The sequence below is a fragment of the Barbus barbus genome (genome assembly GCF_936440315.1).
Source record: "Barbus barbus genome assembly, chromosome: 23".
Classification (NCBI taxonomy): domain Eukaryota; kingdom Metazoa; phylum Chordata; class Actinopteri; order Cypriniformes; family Cyprinidae; genus Barbus; species Barbus barbus.
The window spans coordinates 6573541-6595685 of NC_136751.1; the positions used below are offsets into that span (position 1 = coordinate 6573541).

Below are 22145 nucleotides of genomic sequence, written 5' to 3' on the forward strand. Positions count from 1 at the left end.
AAAACTTCTTTATAAAATCTTTATCTGGCTTTGGAGGTCTGTTAACCAAGACATACAGCAACGGAGTGGTGGGAGATTCTATCAGTACACATTGTGATTCGAATGTAGAAAAGTTCTCAGCAAAGATTGTCTGTAGTGCTAGTAAAGCTACAATTTAATGGACATAGTTCACCAATGATAGATGTCTCATCAGCTCCAGTCCATGTCTCAGTTAAAAATTAAAAGTCTAAGCCACGACACGTAAAAAAGTCATTCAAAATAAAAGTCTTATTAGACACAGACCTGGCATCAACCAGGGTCATTTTTACGTGAGAATGAACAGTTTGTATCTGTGATTGTCGGACATACTTGAGTGGAAGAAGATTTTGGAGATTCACACCTCTGCTCTGAACGTGCAGTCTTGCAGGAGCGCAGTAGTCAGGTGTCCGATTCTGATCCGAAACAATGGGCAGATGATTGACGTATCTCACATCCCACGGACGCCGAGTAAAATAAAGGCCATTATGTCCAGTCAGAAGTGTGGAAGAGCAACAAGATGATTGCGTCGAGGAGAATTCTCTCCTAATCCTCACGCAGATACCTCCGTGGTTACCCCTCTTTCTGCGACGTTTCCACAGCAAGGTAAATGGCGAACACAGGTCACCGGTAGATGAGAGAATGTAGAGAGGAAACAATTATGCGTCACGGAGCAGTCTTTAGACTGAGTCTCCAATGAACTTCTGATGTGCAGCAATATTTGGCGATCATAAGTTATGATAGCATCAACACAGTGTGTCAACAGCGGCAGCAGAAGAAACATAGATAGCCAGACATCCAATCTGGTATTTAAAAGCTGACGGGCCATACGGCAAGCCGACAAACACACTGGCGCCATCTTGGATCCTATCACACCACGTTCTTGAACATCTGCATTCTTTTAAATCAAAGTAAAATACTCTGAACAAAAAAGTATGCCCCTCATAGAATGTATTTTTGAGTAAATAGAACACAAAATGAGTTTCACATCATTGGCTTATGTGTGTGTGTGTGTATGAATACAGTCATGTATACTTGTTTGTGATAGCGAAAATATCTAAGATCACAATACAGACTTTGTACAATTTTAAGAAAAAATGACAGAATTGTAATACATAAACTCAGAATTCTGTCTTTTTCTCAAAATGTGTAGTTCTTAAAGGGATAGTTCAAAAGGGTAGTTCTTAAGATAGCGTTCACAACAGCCGGCGCGTGACGGTGTAAACAATGAGTGACGTATACGCGTGACAGATCGCTTCCGCGCATGCATCTACTATGCCAGAGCACGCTGACGCGTCACGCGCCGGCTGTTGTGAACGCGCCCAGGAGAGCTGCACAGACCGATCGTTTAGTGTCTTTAGACCTCAATGTATCGTCACGAGCCGCAGGGTTTAATTTGGTTTTGTCTGTGTATGTTTTTTTTTCTATCAAAGCTGTGAGTCCCATTGACTGCCATTATATGACTGACAGACTGCAACGGTTTGAGTTAAAAATCTTTGTTTGTGTTCTACTGAAGAAACAAAGTCACCTACATCTTGGATGCCCTTGGGGTAAGCAGATAAGCATCAAATTTTCATTACTGGATGAACTATCCCTTTAATTCTTGTTACATCTCAAAATTCAGTTTTTCCCCCCTCCATGGAATGAAAAAATGAGAAAGGCAATTGCAATTTTGCAAATTTGACAATTCTGAATTTAGGCTGCATTTCGCAATTCAGACTTTTTTTCTCAGAATTGCAAGAAAAAGACAGAATTGTGACATATAAACTCGCAAGGAAAAAGTCCAAATTGAGATTAAAAGTCGCAATTCCTTTTTTTAATGCAAACAAGCTTCTATAGTTTCATAAACTTGTAATGAGATGGGAAATCAATCAATCAATCAATTAATTATTACAATTACAAAAACAATTAATTATGGTAACATTATCAATTTCATCAATAAATCTAAATTTGTTTTTTTCTCCACATTACACCTATTTCCACATTTAAATCAATCTGCAATATTCTCAATCCAGTGAGCCTGACATGGTCAAAATAAAATCAACAGATGCATCAACCAGGCAGCTCCCCTGCTGAAATCTCTCCACTGGATATTATCCCAACTTCTAAAAACATTACAAGTTGGCTCTTTGGTGGTGATGACTATATGATTATAGCTTATGATGTCAGGTTCAAGTGTTGGATTTGACTGAATTAGGTAAAACAGTGGTCATTATTTATTATTCATGTTGGCTGACATGCGAATGGAAAACCAAAGCACACGGCAATATATGCTCTTGAGTCACTTCAATAATGATCAATCTGACATAAGTTGGCCTGCTGGTACGTGATAGTGGCTCTCTAACTGGGGGCTTTTACAGTCTTAATGTCAGAATTGTTATGCAGTCAGATATGCACACTGAATAAATGTTAATCATTACATTGATTCCTAAATGCATTTTTGGTCATTTTTTACATAAACTTAATGGTCCTAAAACTGCTTCTCGTATCCTACACTCAAACACAAAAGGTACAATTTCAACAGTGAAGTGAGGATATCAGGACAGAGCAATCACAGAATGACAAGATGGAGCTAGTATCAATAAAAAAAGAGTAAATAGCGAGGAGCAGTTTCTGTTCAAATCAAATGAGGGATTCAGATTCTTGGCATACACATGTGAATTTTACAGGTTGAGTGCATATGTAAACATCTGGTTGTGTTTAAATCTAATACGAGCTTTGGGCCAGAGATCAAGTCATGAGTGCCAAGAAAAGCCTTGGCCAGCCAGTTCTGTCCCGTAGACATTGGGCTGAGCTCTGGCTCAATAAACCAACACACTCCATCTTACTGTAATCTCTGCTTACCACCACCACAAATTTGTGTTTGGCCTAATAATCACTTTCATCAAAATTATTATTTTAAAACTATCAGCCAAATTTCATGCACAGCTTTCAATTAAACATGTCTTAAATTTGAGAAAACCGGAAATAATGGCTTTAGCGTGTTCACATGTGCAAATACAGTATGCATGTCAGACAGACAGATCTTAGGGAGAGAACTGACTAAGCGTTAACGATAATGGAGAAAGACTGGTATTGTTGCAGTATTGATCTGGTACCAAAGCAATAGTTTTGACATCCCTATTGGTTATGATGCTGCCTTAGAAAGTAGCTCACAATATCGAAATAAAAAATAAATAAACATGCAAATGCTTGAATCTATTTTCTTAACTGGATTCAAAAATACCTCAGTGCTGTGATGCATGTGTTTACATTTTATACACTGACAAAAAATGATATAGGATTTACATTAAAGCAATTTTCACTAGTATATTTCACAAATAGCTACAAAGAAATGGGCATTCACATGTAATTCATTGTGAAATTTTGAAGTAGAAAGACTGAAGAAGTACTTTCTTGTAAAACATACTCCAACAAGCTTGCTTTAGTTTACAACTTCAAAAAAATAATGTTATAAATGTTTATTTTGCATCTTATGGCATGGTCAGTAAAAGTGATTAAATATTACAAAATATCTGGTAAAAAGCTCTCCTGACATGTCATCATTCTTTTTAGGACTGTCATCAAAGCATAAAAGCTCGCAATAGCTCTGGTGACATTGCCTAAGAAGAGCAGCGTGAGTGATGAAGGTAGGAGATCTGCCTCAGCACTGTTCTGTAATTAGCAGACTAAAGCCTTTAGACTGTGAATTATAGTGACTGATTTGTTTGTCTGTGTGACTCAGTTAAGATTCAGCAAAAATTCAAACTGAACTAATCAGAACAACAGCCTTTTCCCCTTGATGGGGCATGAACAATTCAGCCCACTTTACACCTCATATTATCATGCGTCTCAAAAGGATAGTTCATCCAAAAATGAATATTATGTCATAATTTATGTCTTCCTCATGTGGTTCCAAACTTGTATGACTTTATTTCTTCTGTGGAAACATGACATATTGCAGAACAACCACTGTGCTCTTTTTTTAAACTCAATTACATCCCCCCAAAAAAGTCACATTGGACATTCTGCAATATATTTTTTGATGGGTTGCACAACTTCTTTGGAGGACTATCTTAGAACAATTCTATGTTAAAGCATCAGTGCGTAATTTGTTTTTAGGTATACTAAAAAATAAAGTGTGAAATATTTTGTGCATATATACATTAGTGATTTACCCAAATTATTTTTTTTTTTACCAAAACACTGAAATCACAAATGAAAGTTTTCATTTAGCTGAACAGCAAAGCAAGAAATGAACACAATGAAAACAGTGACTTTTTGGCCCTTTTTCTTTTTTTTTCCGCTGAATATTTTTAGTTTCCAAAATATCAGTGCATCACTGATAAATATATATTTGGGCTGTCAATCGATTTAAATGATTATTGTAATTAATTACATGATATGGCGTTTAATTAATCTAATTAATAGCACATTAATCACACATCATATCTGGCCACAAAAGAAATTACCCACAAAAGATACTTGAAAATCCCATTATTGTTACATGAGAAAAGCATGAAATTAATATTACAAAAAGTAGCTTGAAAAAGAAATGTTACTTTTCATTTTCTTTTCTTTTTCATTTATTTATTTTTAATTCATGTGGATTTAAAAAATATATATATATCATATGTAAGTATGATTTTATTTTTTACATGAAATACTCTAAATAGAAAACTAAAACGGTTTTTGTCATGCCTTAATGAGTAGCCTAAGTCATTGATTCATTCATTTATTAATTCGATTCATTCAAACGACTGATTCATTCAGGAACTGCTGGACCTGCATCCCAATGTTTATTCTATTCATCCTAAATAGTGTGTGAGATTAAAATAACTGTGTCCCAAAGCATAGTATGTAGAAAAGAGTATGCCAAAATTCCCCGGATGGTCTACTATTTCAGGTAGATTGTTCAAGTGTGGATCCGTGCATACTCAAATGGCTAATATTGCCCACAATCCACTGCACTTTGGTGAAGGATTCGGTCCAGAACTACAAACATGAATAAAATGCGTTAAAAAAAAACGACAGTTAGGTAGAGAGGTTTAGAAAAATGGGGTTTGATTTACTAATAATCAGCATTTAATCTGGTAACATTTTTTTTTAATGCTATCTGTGTTATATTTCATCTGCAAAAGCAATGTGAATTTTTACAAACATTTGGTCGTTAACTTTTAAATGCAGTTCTTGCACAACATTCTTGAATGAATAATTTATGCACAATGGTCTGTTATTGTAGGGACATCAACTTTACATTTTCACACCACTAAACATGAAGCTGAACAAAACAAACTAATTGGTTGCTTTACATGTCTGTCAGATGGACCTTAGCCAATAAAAGAGACCTTCTGCCATCTCTTTACATGTGACTATAATCCTCTAGGATGGATGCTACTGCATTCTTAAAAATAATTTAGTAGTTGTGGTTTTTGTGTGTAATTTCTACATCACCAGATGCATTTTGGAATCTGTTTGTTTGAGTGGACAGACTGGGTCAGACAAAATAATTTACTCAACCATTCATGTGAGTCTGGGATGGAACTATATGTTTATCCAACTAATGATAGACCAGGAGAGTGTTTAAAACACTCAATTAAACTTTTGGTCCTGGTAGTGGTGCAGAAATGACAAGCAAAATAATGTTATTACACCTGGCAGTTTCTGCATCTGAAGTCAAACTGGGTTCCTTCTATGAGGGTGAGTATTTATTTTTTACGCAAACAGACTAAAAAAAACTCCAATTAGCTGCTTTACACGCAAGGAAACACATTTTCTAACTCCCTGTGAAATGTTGCCTTTGAAAAGAAATATTTTGGGAAACGTTCCTCCTGTCTTGCACATTTCTGGATGGACATCAATTACTTCTCATAGCGTATTGTTATTCTATGTGTTTTAATGGACGTTGGGGGCCTGCAATCCCATTTAAGCTTTATATTTAAGTTACCCATCAAGAGTGATTAAAGCTTCTGGCTGTTTAAATTTAAACTACAGTCTGGATGCTTAGTGTGCATTTCATGAAGAGCTGGCTGAGATGCAGGTAATCATAACACTTACCACAGCTGGATGCTTTTCATCCATTTTCTAAATGTTTATATTTCTCAAGTCTTTCAGCTGATGCTGTTAGAAAATAAATGTTTGGCCTTTCTTTCTGCACTGTGGTAAATCTAATCTTTTCAGATTTATTTTCCTCATTTTCACAAACATACAGTTTAAATGATGTTTTTAACATGCCAAACAAACTTGCTCAGTTTCTCTCAGTCCTAATTTCTTGCTTTTTATTTTCTTCAGTGTAACTATTGACGTTTTAAGAGGTGTGTGCACTATAGATGAGGTTGAGCCAATATTTTATTCACAATAGAACATAGATAACATAACAAATGTTTAAACTCAGAAATTTTAAAATTTTATGAACAAAATGAGCTCACGTCAAATCTGATGCCTGCTACAGCTCTCAAAATATTAATTGTACTTCGGAATCCCAGATTCTACGTCTTGGAACTTGGAAGTATGACCCAAATAAGAATTTTCACTGGAAAATGTCATCTGAACAAGAAAGTAAAATGTCTGCCACGTTTGTTCTGACCAACTGAGAAAAAAAAGCATTACAATACATCGTGCAACCAATGGTGATTAAATCTAACGATCACACCACACCAAAATCACATGCAAATTATTATTATTATACTTTGTTCTCAAAATGTTAATATTAATCAACATCAGCATTGCTTGACTATGTGCATATGGTGTGTATAAGCATTACGTGTAGACTACTGGTGACTATCAGTGAATCTCCAGTCACTGATCGTTGTATGGACCTTTCTGGATTACAATCCGCCATCAAAATGAGTTTAATAATTATGATAATTATTCCAGCTGCTGTGAGAAAAGGCTACTAATGATCTGCCACCTGCAGCAGCATCCTCACATGCGTTATAGCTAATAGCCGGGACTCCTTCTTTAAGTTAACAGACTCGATGTAATGAAGCAAAGACGAACAGAAGCATGCTTGTATTTCCCGCTAAAACCTCAAATTAGAAAGCATTATTACAAGCTGTGAATCGGGCTAAGGTAAGGAGATTTTTGAACACTGGTTGGTTATGTACTTGCCCAAAAATTGATTTCGGACCATTTTTAACCTTACAAATTCTTACGAAAATCTTACGAATTGCAACTTTAATAATTGATATAGAATAACAGAATATTGTGAATATCAAATATTGTTGAACATTTTGATTAATATGCCAGAGATGTTACCAATAGACAATTTCACTCCTGCAAACTAGCCAGAGAGAGCTTGTGTTCCAGAAACTAGTTCCCCATATGAAAGCTTTTTTTTAATACCAGTGGGAACATAGTGTCAAGCCACAAAGCATCTCTTCGGAAACCATTGACAGACTTGTGTTCTGAGCTAAAAACTTCTGAAACTCTTGCATAATTTAACCCAGTTGCACAGTGTAATATGTAGTATGTAAATTACATTGAGGCCAGCAGAATGCACGTTTTGTACCCATTTTAAACACTTTTTTCATATTGTTACATTTACAAGTGCTAATTTAAAAAAGTGTTCACTAGATCTATATTTATATTGGTGTGCTTTTGAACTAATCACTTTGAATGTGCTAACAAATAGGCGTTCAACCCAAATCAGTGTTTTTTCCTCTTATTATTAACATTACTTTTTCATTAACTTGGTTATGTACTTATCCATTTTGTTGCAAAAGAGAGCCCACCCACACACTGTTTTAATTGGCTGTGGTTTGTTGCATTTGTTGTGTTTTGTAGCTCTGTCACTTATGTGGACAGACAAACTGCTTGTCACTGATATTATCGAATCGTGTCAGGTTAGCTTTCCAGTTTAATAGCTTCTAGGAAAAATTCCAAGCAATTGTCTAACAAACAGTTTTTGGAAGTTGCTGTAGTACGTTACAAAACACCCTTGGTGATTTTGCCTGAGTCATTATTGCAAATAATCTACTTGTTCTTGAGTCATTAGGAGGTAAACAAATGTTAAAAATATCAGTTAGGCAAAACATGCAAAGCCAAATTAAAGCCGACAATTGTGCCATTTACTGGCACCGATAAAAACATTTGCTTGATGCCCCACACTGTGGTTCCCACATGGACTAGCTGCCCTGTTTCATCATTCAGACTGGGGTAAACATCCTTTAATTCTAAGAAACGTCCCAAAAGAATTATAAAGAGAGCATGAACAAGAGGCAAGCTTGCATGCTGAACCCTCTACCAAGAGAATGACACACGCCATTGCAACAAAGTTCCTAGTTATTCCCTCAGAATTCACCTGAGACATAATCAATATTAACTATTTAGTCATCGTGCCAGAAACATTTATCAAACAAATATTTTTTCTTCTCTAATTTAAAACAAATATTACCAAATGCAAAGCATTTTCACTTGCATACCTAAAAGTACAATTAGTTTTTTTACAATTTTTTTTGTATGCACCCCAAGACAAAATATGGACAAGCATCATGATTTTTTGGCAAGGATTACTGTCACGGTTTGGTTTCTGTTTAGTTTCCCTTTTGCCCTTTTTTGGTATTTCCTGTCCTAGTTTCCAGTCATCAGTTAATTAAATTGCTGATGCATTTAATAATTGCTTTGTTGACTCAGTTCAAACTTTGAGTGATAAATTTGGAATAAGACAAAGAAATGAAATCAGTGAATTTAGAAATATCAGCATTTCATTTGACAACAGTTACAGAGAGTATAATTCAGAATATTATAAAAGATTTAAAAATTTCTAAAGCCAAAGATATAGATGGTTTAGACTGTAATTTAAAAAAAAATAATAGTGATATTAGCACTAATTACTCATTTTGTGAATTTATCAGTTACACAAACTACATTCCCAAGTTGTTGGAAAACGGGGTTAGTTACCACAGTTTTTAAGACAGGTGATCCAACTAATGTGGTAAATTATAGGGCGATTTCAATTCTATCAGTAGTGTCTAAAATAGTAGAAAGAGTAGTAACTGATCAAATTGTGAATTTTGTAGATATACATAATTTATTGTGTCCTATGCTATTTGGGTTTCGTAAACAGCATTCGACAGAAACTGCTGTATGTTATTTTATTGAGCAAATTCGGTCAAAATTAGATAAGTGTGGGGTTGTTGGTGCTGTGTTCCTTGATTTACAAAAGGCATTCGATACGACACTAAATCACAATATTTTATTATCTAAATGATCACATTTTAATTTTTCAGAAGATACAATAAAATGGATTGAGTCTTATCTTACATCAAGGAAACAGTGTACCCGGATTAATACATACATATCTTCTTTACGAGATTGTCCCACAGGGGTTCCTCAGGGGTGAACCCTAGGGCCATTACTCTTTAGTTTCTATCTGAATGATCTTCCAGATGTTTGTCCTGATGTGCATATTCAAATGTACGCTGATGACACTGTGATTTATGTACACGACAAAACAAACGAAAAGGTGGCAAAAAAAATATCTATTGCAATGACAAAAATTTTAGATTGGTTTACTCAGTGCTGCTTAACATTAAATGTTCGTAAAAGTGCATGTATGTATTTTAAAATTAAAAAGGAGGAGGTCCAACCAGCTATATTAGTTAATGGTGAAAAATTACAAATTGTACCAGATTTTAAGTATCTTGGAGTTATTTTAGATTCTCATTTGACATTTGAAAAGCATGTTCGAAAAATAGTTTGTGCAGTGTCACCTCAACTTAGAAATTTTACATTTATACGGAGTCAACTTTCAATAGAAGCCTCAAGAGTTTTTTTGAATTCTTTGATCTTTTCTCATTTCTCTTATTGTATTACTTCATGGTCGCAAGCAGGAAAATCTGCTCTTAGACCTTTATATATTTTGTATAAACATGCTCTAAAAGTATTCGATAGGAAACCTTGCAGGTATCATCATTGTTTGATTATTGATAAGTATAATTTTTTTTACTTTTGACAATTTTATTGTGTTTTATAATTGTTGTCTAATGTACAAAATTGTTAACAATCTTGCACCCTCACCCTTAAAGGATTTTTTTTTTTCTTGTACTGAAAATATAAGACAAACTAGAGCTTCGTCTAGAGCTGATTGTGCAGTGAATTTTAGAGCTACTGATTTTGGTCGTTCAGCTTTCTCTGTAAGGGCTGTTAATAACTGGAATAATTTACCAATTACTATAAGACAGTGTTCTACTTTAGCACAATTTAAGTTACATTTGAAATCATGGTTAAAAACGAGTCAGGTGTGTGACCATTGAGTATTTCTGTGTTTTTAATGAAATTGAGTTGTAAAATTTTTAGAATTGTTTGTAGGATGATGCTCTGCATTATTAGGTGATATTTTGTAGAAATTTGGTTTGTAGTTTCTATGTGAGAAATCATATTTTTTATGTTAAATTTTGGAGGGATTTTACCGTAAATGGTATTATACTGATGTTTTTTTGTCACATAATTTGTTTTGTATTCTCCTGACCAGGGACAGCAGATGAAATTTAGCTCTGTAGCTAATTCTGGGGCAGTTTTCGGACTGTTTATTGTCCCTGTCAAATAAATAATTAAAATAAAATAAAATATTCTCATCACCTGTGTTGTATTAATTATCTTGTTTGCTCCTTTGTTTCCTGTTCTTTATAAGTCCTCAGTTCTGTTTCCTGTTCTTTATAAGTCCTCAGTTCTCCTTCTGTCTTTGTCTTGGATTAATGTTAAGTTAATGTTAAATAATGTTGTATTATGGTTATTTGTGTTGATGTTTATTAAAAACCTCATTTTCGTCCATTCCTCGTCGTGCGCTATTCTTCCTACAACACCATACCATAACAATTACATTGTTTACATCATTACTATCAACGCTTTAGAAAGTTTGAGAAATAAACTGTCCTGTCTACTTTATAGATAGTCAAACTCTCAACAACAACCCACATTCACAACTGCAGAAATAAATTAGTTGCAGCACTTTGCGTAACTAAAATGGATCAAAAGAAAAATAAATCAACTTGCCCTCTCAAAACCAAAGAGGTCATCAAACATGCTCTCAAATCATTGCAATCCCTTCACAAACAACACTTAGGAATACATCTGCAAATAAACAAGTGGAGAGGAGGAATGTACACAGCTGAACATTTATTTATTATGATGTGTTGCATCAAAAAACAACACGTTTTTTGCCTCCTGACTGTTGTTGAGCAGCCGCAGGGCCAATACATATGTGTTGTCTATTGTTCATGCGGGTTTAACAGACGTGTCACACATCAACAAAAGGAAATGAGAACGAGGGCCAGGGAGAAATCTGATTAAATTAATCTCTTATAAAACATGTGATAATTTCTTCAAGATTTGGTGGGAAAGTATAAGGAAAGTATCCAAAACCAGTAATGTACATGATGACCCTTACAAAAAGTACCGTGTCTGTATCTGATGGCAATACCACATTCATATACAGTACCATGGTTTGGGTGAGTCTTACATAATCTGTCGAGCAATGTCATATTTCACCCTGCAATGAAATTATCTTTTGGACAATAATTGAAATATGTTTCCTCAGTGGGGCCCCCAAAAAGACAGGGCCCTATGCACTCTGTCCCCCTTTCCCGCCTGGTTTTCCCGCCTGGCTGTCCACGGGACATGAAACAAGACAAAGTAGTAGTTAAATATATTTACAAAGTTCGCTTTGAAAATTCAACTAAAAACACATTGTTACGGTACTGTGGTTTTAGAATAAATGCCATGACGAAGGGGTAAACAAACAAAGAAACTTTAATCTGCATAAACACACTTTCCATTAATTAACATCAAGCTGAGACACAGACTAAGGGAGAACTGAGGACTTATAAAGGAACGGAAACAAAGGAACAAACGAGATGATTAATATAACACAGGTGATGAGAATGATAATTAACTAAACAAGAACAGGAAAACCCAAATAAGGACAAAACGGAACTAACTGTAAACCGACACTTGACAGACATGTGACTCTAAATGTAAATGTGGTTTATAATGGAGTGGTATAATTAACTTCTCTGATGCTTGAATTTTCCCCCAAAAATGTACATGATAAATCAATTCATTCCAGCCTTTTTCACCTTTAACTACAACATTTTTTTTTCCAGAAGTAGCAAGAACACTTTGAGAAATGCAGATTAGCAGCATGTGGTGCTACGCGGCGAAAAGGGAGCAATTTGGCCTGTCTCGAGCAGTCTTCTGAGATTTACCATCCAACAATAGTCAGATCTATTCTCCACGGTGGTTGAGCATGTGTGTGTGTGTGCACATGCATTTGTGTTTGTTTTTGTGTGAAATGTTCAGTGGCTCACGTTTCAGCGATGCCTTTAAAAAACCATGTCAACTCTTCTTTTTGGTCTTTTTCTTCTGCTGTCTACTTTAATTGCCCCTCCGCAAACATGAAAGGAAGAAACAACTTTTTCAGCATTCAGCAATTTGGCACATACACACGTGACTGTTTAACAAGCCAACACTGTCTCACAAAGCTCTGTGAAAGCAGAGAAGGCAGCCACATGAAGCCAGTTTAGTAAAAAATTGGCCAGTTCCTAAACAGACCTAACCAGAAATCTTATATCAAGTCTACATACTCATCACAGCATCTATAAAATAGTTTTCACTAGATTTGCGATTGGTTTTGGAGATTATTTCATTCTTTCAGAGCTACATCATGGTTGTACAGAAGTAAAAACTAAAGATGGTGCCATATTTCCTTGATTATTTTGCTGCTAGGGCATGTGGGAGCTCTAAGTAGGTCCACTCAGAAAGTAACTGGATTTAAACCTACTTCAGCTCGTGCCATATTGTCTCCACATGGCCCTGATCGCAACTGGTCAGACCGTGGATCATCTCCAAAGCAAACATATTAGGTAACGTTGAAAAATGTCCAAGTACACTGCAGGTATCGCTTTACCAAACAGATAGAGAAAGAAAGGAAGAATGCTGGAGCTCTCTCTCTCTCTCCACACTAGCGATGACGTTTAAAATAATTTCTCATCCCTCAGCACAGCAAGCAGGTTTAGAACACCTAAGCAAGGCTTAGTAATGCTGACGAACTGTGTCAACACTTCCAGGCTACTTAATTAACATAAAAAGGATGACACAAAAAAGTGAGGAGAGCCATTAGTGACTAAATTTCTGCTAACAAATACTGAAGTAGCTGAGAGTGGAACGAAAGCATAATGTAGTTGGGGGAGCTAAAGAAAATGAACTAGATTTTAGAGTTAATTAAGGATTTGTTACTAAATCTGTATGAAAAGGTTTAAGATATAGTAATGATTAATTTGTAATAATTTATGATAGTAAAAATAAAACTATACAAATAAGTGATATATGAATAAGAACACTAAAAGGAAGGCGACTATGAAATGAAAAGAAAACAAGAAAAGGAGCTGAACAAGTTGAGAAATGTAAGGAAATAAAGAAAAACACTGAATTTTTATAATTTAAATTCACTGTGGAAATAAAGAAAATTAGAACGAGGGCGACAGAAACAGAGATGTAAAGAGAGGAAGACAAAAGCTGAAAAAAGAGGAAGTCTAGTGAAAAGACGTTTTTACTAAAACAACAGACAAAAAAGACGCAAGTCCGTTTTATACTCTCCTGATTTCTCTAACATGATGGAACAGCTCTGATAATGATACAAAAACTCTGGAACAAACAGATCAGGGTGCCAGTACACTAACACAAAGAAACCTCAGGATCCACACATGAACACACACACACAGAAATTCATCTTAACTCTTCATCGCCTGCTACAATAACCGTAATGTTGCCCAGATCTGCTTTGGAATCCCCATAAAGAAACCAGGAGAAAAAAGCACTGCATGGCTGTTTCAGCATATAACTTCAGTTCCAACAGAAATATGAAGAGTGTCACGTCTAATAAAGATCACAGCAGTTTTAACATGCTTCAACCCCTCTCTGTTTCTACATTAACCTCTAAAGCAACATCATTACACTCATCAAAGCACCACTTGTAACATTTTCACCTCTTTCAACAATAATTCTCACAGTGATTACTGTCAAACTTTCAAGGTTCCTATTGGCATGAATATTACCTACATCCCTGATTTTTTCTTCAACAGAAAACTTTCTGCAAGATATTGTACAGCCAGCCAGTCAGTGAAGCAAAATAAATAAAATGTTATGTAATGTTAACAAAATAATAAATCAATTAAAACTACTGTATTACGTGAAAAGAAAAAGCCCTGCAAGTTCTACAAGTGGCATTCAAATTTTGACATTTTAACAATAAGATCATAAGTAGATAAGAAGCTATTACTGCAAAGGGTTGTGGGTAGTGTGTCATGACATGCTGGATAATGCTTGCTAGGAGCTTTTTGCATAAGTCTTGTTTATTTACTCTGCACTAGACTTTTTTCAGCATCTCACGCCATGAGCACTACATTTGAAAAGGTGTATTCAATAGTTTGTTGCTAATTTTAAAAGTTTTACACATTAAGAAATGAAGTGTTTTGTGAAGACTCATCTGAATGGTATATATGGTAAAATGATGTGACCTGCGATGTTTGATTAGACATGTAAGGGGATTAATTATTGTGCAGAGTGCACTATAAAAAGCACTTGTATCAGTGTAATTATAAAAAAAAAAAAAACAATTCAGAGACAATCATGTGCGATAGTAGAGTGACTACTACCTTTGTGGCACTTAAAAACATTTAGAACATTGCTGCATATATTAAAGACCTACTAAATGTCCTTTAAACTGAACCAGCAAATAAAAATTATTTTTGACACACAAAAGGTCACATTTGTTTAGTTTTAAAACAATTAATCTTGGGACATACAGTATGACCAAGCGCATTAAGTGTTCAACTAGCTGGATCTGAGACATAAAACGCGTATTGGGATGTAAATGCCCACCTCACTAGTCAGACCCACAGCTCCATGGATCTTAGTGATGTGTCCCAGCAACCAAGGGTTCTTCTGACCCACATTTCTTAGCGTGGACAGGAAGGGAACGATAGAGGCGGGGCTTGCTTGAGCGACGTTCACCAACACACCCAAAGCAGTGTCACTGAGATCACTGTCAGTGACATAACCAATCAACGATGGCACCAAAGATGACAATACCTGAGGAGACAAAAAGATAAGGCCAGACTTAACGCTCACAATGCATTCAAAATCAGTTTGAACCCAAATAATTGTTTATTCATGAAACAGTTATAACAGCAAATAGCAAATACAGCGTTTTACTGCATTTACCCCTTTTTTAAAGAATTCTTTGCAGTTTAAAATTCCACATGAACCACACAAAAAACTACGATATTATATACATAACTATATTTATAACTAAACTTCTAAGAGCATAAACCTACGAACATTACTGGAATCAACCCCATTGGACTGAATGGAATTTAATTAAATTCCTCATGATTTATGAAACCTACATATCAAAACAACATAAATATCAAACAAAATAAAATAATTTGACTTAAAAAGTGATACATTTTTAATCCTGCAATGGTTTGTCAATAGGTGTACATATTTATGTTTACCAACAAAATTCAGAAGTGTGAGATATGGGGAAAAGTCTAAATATATTTTACAAATGTTTCTTACACAAATTTAATTTCATAGATAATATAACAAAAAGTATTTCTGGCACCGAATGGTAAACAAATTTGTAAAAAAAAAAAAATTGCAATGAATGAATGAATGAAAGTAGTAATAAATAAATAAATGTTTTGAGGGTATTAAAGCACTTCTACAGTTCTCTGTGAAGGCACATAAGGACATGCTATCTGGCCTCTTGACAGTGAGGATGTAATAAAAATAGTAAAAACACCACAAACACACTCATTTGGTCTTGAACTTTTCTTTCATCAGAGGTCCCTTATGGTTGTAATCGTGCTGTGTAAAGAACCACAGCACTCTGGTTGGTTGATTTCAGTGCCGCCCGCTCATTAACCAGAGCCCCTGGTTCTTATTTGAGTTTGCAGAGAAAAACTAGTGAAGATAGTAACAGGAGAAAAAATGCGGAGCAGAAGGAAACTCGCAATCATCCTCCCACTATGGACAGTTGATCTAGATTTATCTGTCTGTTATAGCAAAGCAGAGGTGACCTTCAAAAAGAACAGTGACTCACAGAAGAAATTCAGATCATCAGTGAAATCTTGTGTTGGTTGACATTCATGTCTGATAAACTGCAGTGACGACTAGAGGCAGATGAGCCACATGGGTTACATGAGCATGAAATGACTCCAACTACACCCTTTTAGCGAGGATTTGCTTAATCCTCTCATTTTTCCTTGTGAAACACTTCACCTTTGAATTGGCAGTGGTTGAGAGGACAAAGAGAAGATCTGGTAGAGCTGGGAGGGCAGCAGACAGGGCGTCCTGTGAGAAGCAGGATTCCCAGCCTCTGTCAGGATGTGAAAACCACTGACTAATCTTAATTAATCTCGTTTGCTTCCAAATCGCTGTATAAACTAGCAGCACTGGGACAGAGAGAGTCTGGGGTCTCTCCTTTCCCACATGATTTCTGATTTACTGTAGAAGAAAGTTATGGATGTACCTGTCTATTTGTTTATCTATCGGTCCATCCATATACAAAGAAAACCTATTATGAATTTCTGTGCTGTTCTAAGCTGGCGGGTGCTGGTTCAGTGTTGTTCAAGTTGGCAGACTGGTACAGTCACACCACTCATCAACGTATCCTAGCTGGTGCGGCTGAAATATGACCAATGACAGTGTTGTTGGTTATGCCAGATAAAACTCTCTGCTCTCAAACGCTGGGGCATGTCCGCTGTCGGCGCTGAAACCACGTCCATTCTCGGGAAAGCGGCCGTCTCTCTCAACTGTCAAATACCACTACAACCTAAATGGATGCTACTGATACTACCTCTATACATGTTTGAGCGTGCAAGTTCGTTATTTAATTGTAGTGCTGCAGTGAGTTGAAACCTTCTCGTCTTCTGCCACATATTGATGTCTCTGGGCGGGTATCCATTCACCCTAGAACTGTCCCTGCCTAGAATCTGTATATCTAACATCACAGACATTCAAAAAGACAAACTAAGAACTTGACCTCTTAACAGTTATTATAGTGTTAGGGGCTCGTGGCTCCATTGCGTCATCGAGCCACCGTTTTAGCCCCGCCCCAAAAAATCCTGAACACAGAATTAGTGAAAAACTGTTTAACGGTTTAACTCCACAATTCAGTACTACATAGTTCAGAGTCTTTGTAATGTGTTTCAGCGATACATTTCTAACATTTGTAATGTGTTTAGATACAATTCTCAGAATTCTCTTTAAACGGACTTTAAATGTGGTGTTATGTTAGGATTTACATAGGTGTTTCTTATGTTGGTTTTGTAGTGTTACTGTTGTGGTGGAGAGTAGAGTCTGTGGTTAGGTTGAGGTCTTAACTTATCAGGTTTTACAGTGAGAAAGTACAGAATTTAGTGTGCTTATTCAAAGTACATGCAAATAGATTCTAAACTTAATGTTAAAATAAAAGGGTTGAAATAAAAATATTTTGCTACTCTGTGAGGCTATAACCATATTTCAGATTAGTGATAGAATTAAATAATCAGCCATTAAAAATCCTACTTTTTTTAAGCATGATATATGCCTCTATGATAGTCCCTAAGTGTCTGTGATGGATTTGGCTTTGGACTTTGGGCTTAGGAATGACAATATTACTCCTTGAAAACAGTACAATTTTTCACTGAATTCTCATTTCCTATTTCGGTAAATGTAAATCAAAGGAAATGACAACAGATAGGCTACATTATTGTAAAATAATGCCTCATAATCTTTCCTAATCTTACTACTATCCAGGCATCCAGTGTGTTCACTGATGAGCTGAGTGATATGCATGTGCTTATTACCAATGCAAAATTAACTCCTCATGACTAATGCATTCTACTGACTCCACACATCTCCACACAAAAACAGATGGCTGGTTCTGTTTCTGCCAAAAGTGTGGTTTCCCCTTTTCTTTTCCTGTAAATTTGTCTTCACTCAGAGTCGGGGGGGCAAGCAGCTTAGGATGTGTTTTCTGATATTTCCCCATCCGTTTGGCGGATGCTCAACTATGGTATCGCTAGAGGTGTCAACCATCAAACTGTTTTCCCATATTTGACCTTGTACTGCAGCTGTCTGCTTTAAAATAAATGCTAAATCACTCAATTCATACTCATTTATGTATCCACCCCTCCACTCCCTTGGTGACATTCAAATTATTTTTCTGTTGCCCAGAATAACTCACCTTGAACAGCCTTCATCCTCAAACACCACGTTCATTCTTTTGCTCACTCATTTGTCTCTCTTTCACTCACCAGGGGGTGAAGGTCAGAGATCATCTGCAGTAGTCTGAGCAGGTGCTGTCTGCCAGCCAAGTCCAACTGGGACATCATTGCCGTCAGCTCACGGATGTGTTGATGGATGGGCTCTGATTGTCGTGGATACACAGATGGCAGCACTCTCAGCAGCATGGCATTACCTATCAAAACCAATAATTAATCAATACAGCACACTTCTGTTATGGAAAAATGACCATTTATGCATAAACACCATAGTTATTGTTAGTAAAGTACACACGCACACACACACACACATTGGTTTTTGTGGTTTATGAGGACTCTCCATAGGCATAATGGTTTTTATACTGAACAAACTGTGTGTGCTATTGCCCTACACCAACCCTACACCTAAACTTAGCCCTCACAGGAAACTTTGTGCATTTTTAGATTTTCAAAAAAACACCATTTAGTATGTTTTTTTAAGCCTTTTGAATTACGTGGACATAGGCAGTGTCCTCATAAACCACCTTCATATTGTAATACCTCTGTCATACCCATGTCATTATACAAATTTGTGTCCTCATAAACCACATAAACACGCACACACACACACACACACACACACACACACAAGTACAAGTGAAAAACACAATGAATGAATTGAACCTCCAGCAAAGTCCAAAAATGCATGTCACGTGCATGTCATTTCCCCTGCAAAACTGAGTGAGGGCTGATTCATTATTTAAGCCCTTTTCTTGATAAATGCACTGTTGCTGTTTGGATTTTATTGCCATTTGTTTTCTCATTAATTTAGTTGAAAATGTCAGGCCTTGCTGTTTTAGCGGACACACATATGGCAAAAATGATCTCACAGAGTAAAAAAGACTTAAAACATAAAGTCTTGATTTGTACTAGAAGAAAAGAAAGATTTGGAATTCGAAATTAAGTGTAAACAGGTAGGTAAATTTAGGTCATTTAAAAGCCATTCTTCATCTGGAAACAATCTATAATTTGGTTAATCTGAGCACAAGAAAGATCTTGGTTTGCAGTTTGAAGAGCTCCATGAAATAAATGTGGGAACAGGAAGTGAAAAGACACCATGATGGATGATCATGGAGTTGAAGTGCGAATGGATGGCACCAGTACTGATAAAATCACAGCAGAGGGTTTCAAGTACCAGTCAGTAACCTCTGAAATGTGACATTTATGACAAGATGTGACAAAAAAATCAATTTGAAAAACAAATCAGATTTGCATGCTGTGGAAAACAATCATGTGAAACTAAATTTGCAATAGCCCTTTCAAGCAAAGACGGTGTAGCAAAACTCCAAAATTTCCCTTAGATGTTATGTAATGGACCGTTGATAATTTACTGGAAGATTATGGTGAACAGACTTTGATGAATTAGTCAACCAATTTCCATGACCGAGCTCTTACTAACACTCTGATTTAGTGTCATGAACAATTTTTATTGATCATTCACTTAACTGCTAAAAAAATGGCACTTCATCATAAACAAAATATGGTAGGAAACTCCCAACCAACATCAACAACAAATCTAATCTCTGCTCTGGCAAGCCATCTAAGTAAGGGCGGTTGGTTAGCGGACATAATTATGAAAACGAGATGTTTCGTCTGGCTCAGGGGGGACATTTAGGACTGCAGAAGACCTGCCCACCTGTTTCTACACACAGCGGGTTATAGTAATGAAGGATTAGTGTTATACATAACCATTCATAATGAGACAGCTGGGGAAACGTTGCTGACCCTAGACAGTTCATAGGAAATATCGACATTCACTTTCAAAGACAACACGAGATAAGTAATTTAATCTTTGCCAGGAGTTTTGGCAGAAGGTATCTTTATATTTTTAGATAAATTTTGTATAACTAAAAGCAAGTAACCAAAAGCTATAGCCGTTTCCCTAGAGTTTTTCTACATCCATATGTATGTGATCTTTATTTTTCCAGCCATATGAGCAGAGGTTGTGCCAAAAAAGAAAAACACAGCTTATCTGACTATATGTTAATATTATCATCTGTTGTACAGTAGATGTAGATTACTATTGTCATGAAACAGGTCCATGGACTTTCATTCGCTCGCCACCAAAGGTCACTCTTTCATCAAATCGACTCTCACACCACACAGACTGTCATATATTACCCTGGACTGCATTTCCCATCATTCATTGCACTAAGTACACACAGCTGTCTCAATCACACGCTCACACCTGAGAATTATCACACAATCACACACCCTACTTAAACCATGTACTTCCTCTTCCTCTTTGCCGAGTATTGTTGCATACAGCATACAGCACTCTCCTAGTGTTAGCGGCCTTACCAAAGCATTCTGTGTTTCTGTTTAGTTCCAGTATTGCTCTGCATTTATTACTCCCCTAGTTTTAGCTGCGATACGGAATCAGTTTCTTGTTTTCTAGTCTGTGTTTCCTGGATTTACCCTTGTCTCGCCATTCGGACTCTGTTTGTACCTTATCTGGACTATCACTCATGTTTCTGGGTTACCCCTGTTGTCGAGCCATCTGGATATTGCTCACCGATCAAAGACCCACGCTTGCCCTCTGGATTATTCTTGTATCTTGTCAGTGCCATACCTGTGTGCTGATGTTTTGACCCTGCTTGTGTTTTTTGACCACGTCTTTGTTTAATAAAGTTTGCAAATGGATCCGCACGTCTCCTTTGCCCCGTTACAACTATATTACTATCGTTTTTTTTAAATAGTTTTATGTATATACACTGCCCTCCAAAAGTTTGGAAACGCCCTAGAAAAGTGGGGTTTTGGACAATATTGGCATGAATCCTTTTTAATTTGTGATAATTTTGCACTGATAAGGGACAACACAAACTACGAAAACATATTTTATTACAGAAACAGTTTATACATAGAAAAAACTAAAATTTTCGATTCATCAAAATATCCACCATTAGCAGCTATGTGTCATGTCGGTTTCCTTTCAGTTCTGTTTTGACCATATTTGGTGTTTCCTGTTCTTGTTTCCTGTAATTAGTTCATTTATTAGTCTATCATCGTTAAGTATTCTCACCTGTGTTCTCCTCGTTGGCTCATTAGTCTCTGTCTATATAAGCCTTTAGTTTCTTGAATTTCATCGTCCAGTCTTAAAGTAACCTTTGTTGGAAACGTTTGCTCTTCCTCATTAAAGTTCCTTTTCATCATATTTCTGAATCCTGTGTTCCCTGGTGCACGTTACCGTTACACTATGACAGCTCTGCATAATCTGGGCATCCGAGCTGTCAGATTATTCAAACATTGACTTGGCAATCAATTGTTGAAGCTACAGTATTAAGATGTGTTGACCCAAAAATCTTTTAAAAACCTGGGTTTAAACCAGTAACCAGGCATCACAGCTGGCAAAGGGGCATGTCTGACTTTGACATGTATATATTGCCATTATTATGTTTTATTGCTGGTCTTCAATGATAATGTCAAGTTACTTTAATGTATTTGCACCAAAAAATGATAAGTATTTATGCTGATATCGTCCAAAACCACACTTTGCCAGGGGTGTTTCCAAACTTTTGAAGGGCAGTGTATATATTAAATAACTAACTTATCTTCCACAATAATGTACTGTAATAACAGACTAAAGCTTAACCAAATAACCAAAAGTCAGGATCCTTCTTGAAAAGCAATCAATCTACTGTAAATGTGTCATTGCATCTAGCCTAAAATATTCCTTTAAATCAGCAGTAACACATTTTGTTCAGTACAACAAATAACAATGTGCACTCCATGTACAATAAATTAAAAAAATTGATTTCAAGGGAATGATAAACATACAGGTGTTCATTTTAATATTTCCTTCCTGCTCAGCCCAGTTTTTGGGTTGTAGGTGTGAGGCTGTCG

General features: G+C 36.1%; 1 protein-coding gene across 1 annotated transcript in view; it reads right to left on the reverse strand.

Annotated features, from left to right (window-relative positions):
• veph1 (ventricular zone expressed PH domain-containing 1) overlaps nt 1-22145 on the reverse strand; it is a 110352-nt gene that overhangs the window by 49851 nt on the left and 38356 nt on the right. Inside the window, exons 5-6 of the mRNA XM_079373981.1 lie at nt 18297-18460; nt 14875-15084 (exon numbers count right to left, since the gene is read on the reverse strand). Of these exons, the coding sequence (XP_079230107.1) occupies nt 14875-15084; nt 18297-18460 (374 nt within the window). The remainder of the gene's footprint in view (nt 1-14874; nt 15085-18296; nt 18461-22145) is intronic.